This window comes from Amphibalanus amphitrite, unplaced genomic scaffold (genome assembly GCF_019059575.1).
Source record: "Amphibalanus amphitrite isolate SeventyFive unplaced genomic scaffold, NRLGWU_Aamphi_draft 002520F_arrow, whole genome shotgun sequence".
In the NCBI taxonomy this organism is placed as follows: domain Eukaryota; kingdom Metazoa; phylum Arthropoda; class Thecostraca; order Balanomorpha; family Balanidae; genus Amphibalanus; species Amphibalanus amphitrite.
In genome coordinates, this window is record NW_024883945.1 from 30154 (window position 1) to 36153 (window position 6000).

At 49.4% G+C, this 6000-nt stretch overlaps 1 protein-coding gene across 1 annotated transcript in view; it reads left to right on the forward strand.

Moving 5' to 3' along the window:
- The window catches only part of LOC122377109 (netrin receptor unc-5 homolog), a gene marked incomplete at its 3' end in the record, with an annotated part of 28046 nt that extends 23254 nt beyond the window's left edge, over positions 1 to 4792 (forward strand). The window contains exon 3 of the mRNA XM_043357076.1: positions 4508 to 4792. Within this exon, the coding sequence (XP_043213011.1) occupies positions 4508 to 4792 (285 nt within the window). The remainder of the gene's footprint in view (positions 1 to 4507) is intronic.
- Positions 4793 to 6000: the final 1208 nt, after the last annotated feature.

Sequence of the window (6000 nt, forward strand, 5' to 3'; positions counted from 1 at the left end):
TTCAGCTTATTAACTAACACAGACTGGGGCCGTATTCATGCACAGGGCTTAATAGGATACTTGTGTTCTTGTCTAGTAGGACACGACACGACACTTGGCACGGCATTTGACAGTTGACTTTGCCAGGTCAGCTAACACAGGACCCATTTGTCCAGTGCCATGAATGACAAGTTGCATTATGGCGCTCCTGTATCTTGTCTTTCGTCGTACATACGAGTTGATGAATGTCAGTATGCATAATTAATGACGGCATGTCATTTCTGCTTGTATATTGAGGTAGTTAAGTGCTCTCTCTCTCTCTCTCTCTCTCTCTCTCTCTCTCTCTCTCTCTCTCTCTCTCTCTCTCTCTCTCTCTCTCTCTCTCTCTCTCTCTCTCTCTCTCTCTCTCTCTCCCTCTCTCTCTCCTTTCCCTCTCCCTCTCCCTCTCCCTCTCCCTCTCCCTCTCCCTCTTCCTCTTCCTCTTCCTCTTCCTCTTCCTCTCTCTCTCTCTCTCTCTCTCTCTCTCTCTCTCTCTCTCTCTCTCTCTCTCTCTCTCTCTCTCTCTCTCTCTCGCTCTCGCTCCACACACTACCATCATCTACCACCCGTCGAATCACAACGGGCCCCCTATTGGTGATATCATTGTCTATGCTGATCTAAGACAGCCATCCATATACCGTACATCATCGGTAGGTCGTTCATTTGTAATGAACTTGGGCTGCAGGTCACTGTGGAAAAACAAACCAACTGGTCTGGTCGTCAATGCTCGACTACCACACGCGGACTGTCGCGGAAGCGATCGGAATGAATGACTGAAGCACGGTTTGCGTTTGTAATGACGTTGATGCCGGTAGTTTTGTTTTTCAGTTGATTAGTTTTCCACTTTCTAGCTTGGTGATATTCATATACGCTGGAGACACGGTTTGGATTGTATATTTTGCCTCGGTTCTCCCTCCAATGCAGAGTTGCAAATGCACATCATGGTGATTAACATTTCATCGTCACATTTTTTATTCAATTCAAAATCCAAAGCTTCGCATTTCGCAATCCCATGCTATATTTCCATTAAATATCCGTGACTGGCGTTTTACAGCCTGCGTTCTGGTACTGCAGAGCCGGTGGCCGTATGAGGCTGTGTATGGGCCCGGCCGGGAGAGCCATAGCTTAGCCGCTCTGTATACAGCTGTCAGCGCTGAGCTAACAGAACAGCTGAGCAGCCTGTGAGCTACCCAGCTGCCGCTGCTCTTTGGGCTTGACGAGATGTGCGGAGACTGTGGTGTACTCGGTTTGTTGGGCTGAGTAAGACGGTGTTCTGTGCTTTCATACGCGGGAATACGTTTTGTTGAATTGGTTGTGTTGTGAGGTTCGCTGAACTTAGAGTTTGAACTGAGTTTGTTGCGTGTTGAGTTTTGCCTCTGGAAGAAGGGAAACGCTTTCCCAGCTCGACGGCACTTGACTGTAGCATACCGGCTTGTGCAGTGCAGATACAAAATTTGACGTGGTGAACTATATTCTTTCGCTCCCCTTCTACTGACGCGCTTCAGCTAAGTAGCTTCAGCTGACAGCTGGTTTGATAGACGTGGTTTTGATATTACGCACATCAGATACTTCGGCGACAGCTACCTATGCGCCATACGCTATAACGCACGCTGGGTGTGTGCTGTTGATGCCCCGTGGTTGGCCCTTTTTTCGAACACTCGACTAGCTGACTGGTGGATTTGTTGACATTTGTATTCTCGGCACGCTGGTTTAATGTCTCCCCTACCTCGGGCGATAGCGGCTCACTGCTCGCGTTCCGCCTTTATGGTGCATTGTGTGCCATCGAAGCGAGGCGGAAGGAACACAACGCGGGATAGCGCCAAAGTTGGGCGCCAAAATCCGACGCGATGGTTTTTGTTCTGCCGGATTCCCATTTTCTTGAGAGGCGAGGCTTTGCTTGCTCAGACACGTGTGAAGTTTTGCAGCCGGGGAGGCAGTGGCTAAAGGAAACGATCTGCGAAAGTTGGGCATCAGATATCAACCTCTTTGGATGACAGGCGTAACTGAAATGATGATGAAAATGATGAAAATGATGAAGACTGGCACTTTTGATTCGGCATGATTATTTTTTTTTCAATTTCCTTCGTAAATCAAAATGGTATACATATTACGCATTGCAATTTGCATGCTATTTTGTTGCAGCATATGGCATTTATGGCCGTTTTTACAAAGTGTTTGACTTTGTTAAAGGCAGCTTTGTTGACAAGTAGCCCTCGCCGCACCCGTACTTAGGCCTAACGACTTGGATGCGGCAAAAAGTCTAGACCCAGCGGGATTTGATCCCTCCTCTTCCGCCCCGCACAGTCAGCGGTCTGTAGCTGGCAATCAGCTGACTGCGGGAGCCGTGATACGGCGGTTCTCAAACTCAGTGGCCGCCATTGACGGGAGCCCCGCTGTGCGTTGCATGCCACTGTCTGGCATTTATTACCATCGTATACCATACAGTAATGACCGTATAAACTAGTTTCATGTTTTACTGACTGGCGCCATGCGGTGAGCAGCTTCCAGCCTTGTTGCTTGGCTCGTACTTTGGGGTTAGGCTGTACTCGAAGAACAAAGCATGACGAAGAGATAGCTGTACTGCCTGTAGACGTGGGCCATTTTACAACGGTTCCATTGAGAACGTATTGCTGCCCGACTTAGTGCTTGTTGTGTCGTGAGGTATTATGTCTGTTCGATTTACTGTCATGTCCGCTAAGCTAGGGGATTGTAGCCACTATCCAGGCGCTTAAGACCATGTGACAGAAATGGGGCTCATGGTTTGCCGAACTGAATTAGTCACAACTCATAGGAAGGAACGATTGGGTGCTCATGAAAATAGACGTCATTTTTTATCAGCCTCGGCATTTGTTGACAATGAGCAGTAGGCCGAACGGTGTATAACCACCTGGAAACGTGTCATTCCCATGCGTTTATACAGCCTTCTACATATATCACATTTACTGTCATTCGTTTTCAGCTGATAACTGCAGCACGGCATATTTATCGTCATTTTACAACAAACGCAAACGGAGCACGATGTGCATACGTTTCAATGCGGATGATTACGAGTGCCTAAATAGTTATTCAGGGCGTAGGATGCATTGACCTTTAACACTCTTCGTAGGTTTTCATATTCGAATTTCGTGCCGTCCTCTTACTTAGTTCAATTATCTCTATTGCATTATGTGTGCAGCGGCCAGCGACCTTTGCGCATAAGATGTTCGCGTCCATCCCATACGCCCTAACATGAAACATTTATTCCCCAATTGTCGAGATTGCCAGTAAAGTTAGCTCAGGTGGCCTGAGCCGGCCTCTGGCGTTTTATGGCTACGTAAGTCTATCGTGTGCTGACGTTTAGGGTTGGTACCCGTCACCACCTGCTCTATACCGCTGCATTTATGGAGTTAGTGGGTATAGTGTGGTCCGTGCCTTTATGGAGTTATTGACTCTCAGGGAGTTGCCGATCGGCGAGGGTCATATTCTCTTTCCCATCTCAACTAGTTGTAGGTTTTGTAACCTGTTTATTGCCATATGAGCTCCCTATTTTCCATTGCTTATACCATACCATGGCTCCCTCCACAAAGCTTCGACACTTCACCAGACACAACATCTTCCAATGACCACTCCATATCAAATCTCCCCGTTACCCAGTAGCAGTACTCCATCACATCTCCCTCCACACTTGCAGCGCACAGTGACCGTTGTCCTACCCCCACCGACCCATCCATCACATGTAAACCAACGCCTCAGTCCAGCCACCACGGGGTACCCTGCACCCACCAAGGACCCTGGAGCGCTCCGCTGACACTGCAAGAGCGTCCCACCGTGTCGGACGGCAGACCCCTGCTGTCGGCTGGTTAGGCGCCGCGGCGAGCAGCGACGCGCACCGGAGCCTAATGTGGCGCAGCAATGTAGCTAATGTGGCGCACCGCCGAGGCGGAATGCGCCGCTTCATTGCGGAGGAATACGTGAGGAGGTGGTGGACGGGCTGGTGGTTGTTAGTTTTGTTATCGATGGGTATGCTGTGGTTGATTTATGAAGCTCATTTTGATTCGATGATACTCGATTTCTGGACTATTAGAACGAATGTTTATTTCAGAAGCTACGTCCTGATTATTCCCGTAAAATAAACGAAGTAGATCGGGCCTTCGGGCTCCACAGCATGGTGCTCTTTGCTCGTTTGATTGATGGTTGCATAGAGCTCTGTAATCTGTATACCAAAGTATACGGAGGGCTATGCTTATTTGTATTGTGTGATGATTCAACGAATAACATGATCCGACACCAGACCGAAACGGTCCTGCTTCTACTCCTACTACGACTTGTTGCTTACCCTGACCTTTATCTGCATTTACTGTGATTAAAGAACTCTTTACATGTGTGACTTATTGGTTAACCCCTCTCTTGTCTCCACACATCTCAAGAAATCGTTCCAAAGCACCACCTGGTAGGAAGTTGACTCTTGGCTCATGACGCTTGGCTAACCCCTTCTCTCCTCCTTCCACAGACCTGAAGAAGTCGTTCCACACGCCACCGTTCTCGGACCGCGTGGAGGTGGACCAGACTGTGGAACTCCGCTGCGTTCCACCGGACGGTAACCCCGTGGCAGAGCTCAGCTGGACCAAGAACGGCGTCACCATCGACGCCAAGCAGGACCCCAACTACATCATCTCCAACGAGGGCAACCTCCTCATTGCCGCGGCGAAACTCTCCGACATGGCCAACTACAGCTGTGTGGCAGAGAACGTGGCCAACCGGCGCGTCAGCCCACCGGCACGACTCACCGTCTATGGTAAGTGCTCGGGGTTGTTCGGGCTACTGGTTGGTCATTCATGGATCCCAGGAGGTGGTCGAGCGAACGGGTAGGTCTGCTTCTAACTGGGGTGTCCTGACTTGCAGAATGTAGAATGCTAAGCGCTTGTGTTAGACATTTAGTGATGTTCACTGTGTGGGGCTAGTGTATCCAGTAATGCTATGCAGGAATCCTACTGGTTGTCTCTGGTGTAACACCTAATAACATCTTGGCGTCGCGGGGTAGGCCATTCGCCATGCCAACTCAGGCATGCCCAATGGACAGTGCCAAGCGCAGCGTTGCAGGTGTCTAGATTCGAATCGGCCTGTCGGACAGGGTCTTTAGCATTCATCGGAGTGGTAATGCGTCCATCTGCAGTCGACTAAAGAGACGTTTCATCTAATGTGATCTCTTGGGCTTGACTCTAGTTAGTACGTCAGAGGTATCAGGTTCGTCACACGGGCAGTTAGTTCTCTTCCCGACCTGTCTTTCTATCCGGTCAAAATCAGACCAAAACTTGCGGCATTTTTCAGTTCCCTGTTGTCTAGCAATGAAGTGAAGTTAGTCTCTGTGCGCTTATAATTCTTGAAAGCAAGAACATGCTGTCGTCCTTGACGGCTATTGCATAGTCTGACACATCCTGGTCTTGCAACATGTGCTACCAACCATGAAAGGGACGCTCGCTGTTTTCACCAGGATTCGGAACTTCTCGATGCGAGGACGTTGATGTCGTTTCTCTTCAGCCGGCATTCTGACACTCATGAATAGCATGTCACTTTTGGACAACGCGGAACTCAGCTTTTTCAGAAATCCGGCATCATAAGTCTCTCCAGTCTGACGTCCTTGAATTGGCGTGTTTTCAACCCTAGTGTGTTGAGTACATCGTCTTTCAAACCTGATCTCCTCTGAGTCTGACTTTTTAGGTGCTCGGCGTATTTGAAACCCAGCGTCTTTCAAGCGTGGGGTCTTGAGCGTTCAACGTCTTTCTAGGCTTGCTCTTTCTCGATCAACGTCCTTCACGGTCCTTTGATTTGCCTTCTGTCCACTGCCACGTCAGTTGAGAGGTCACCTAGCCGTCATCAGCCCCGCCTCTCTGCGTTACCTTTCAATGAATTTCATCACTAGCGGTCGTCCGAGAGGTAGGGAGTGCCTCTAGGGCGCTCGTGCCACGAACTGGCCGGCGGAGGACAGGTTAGTGTCAGGCCGAC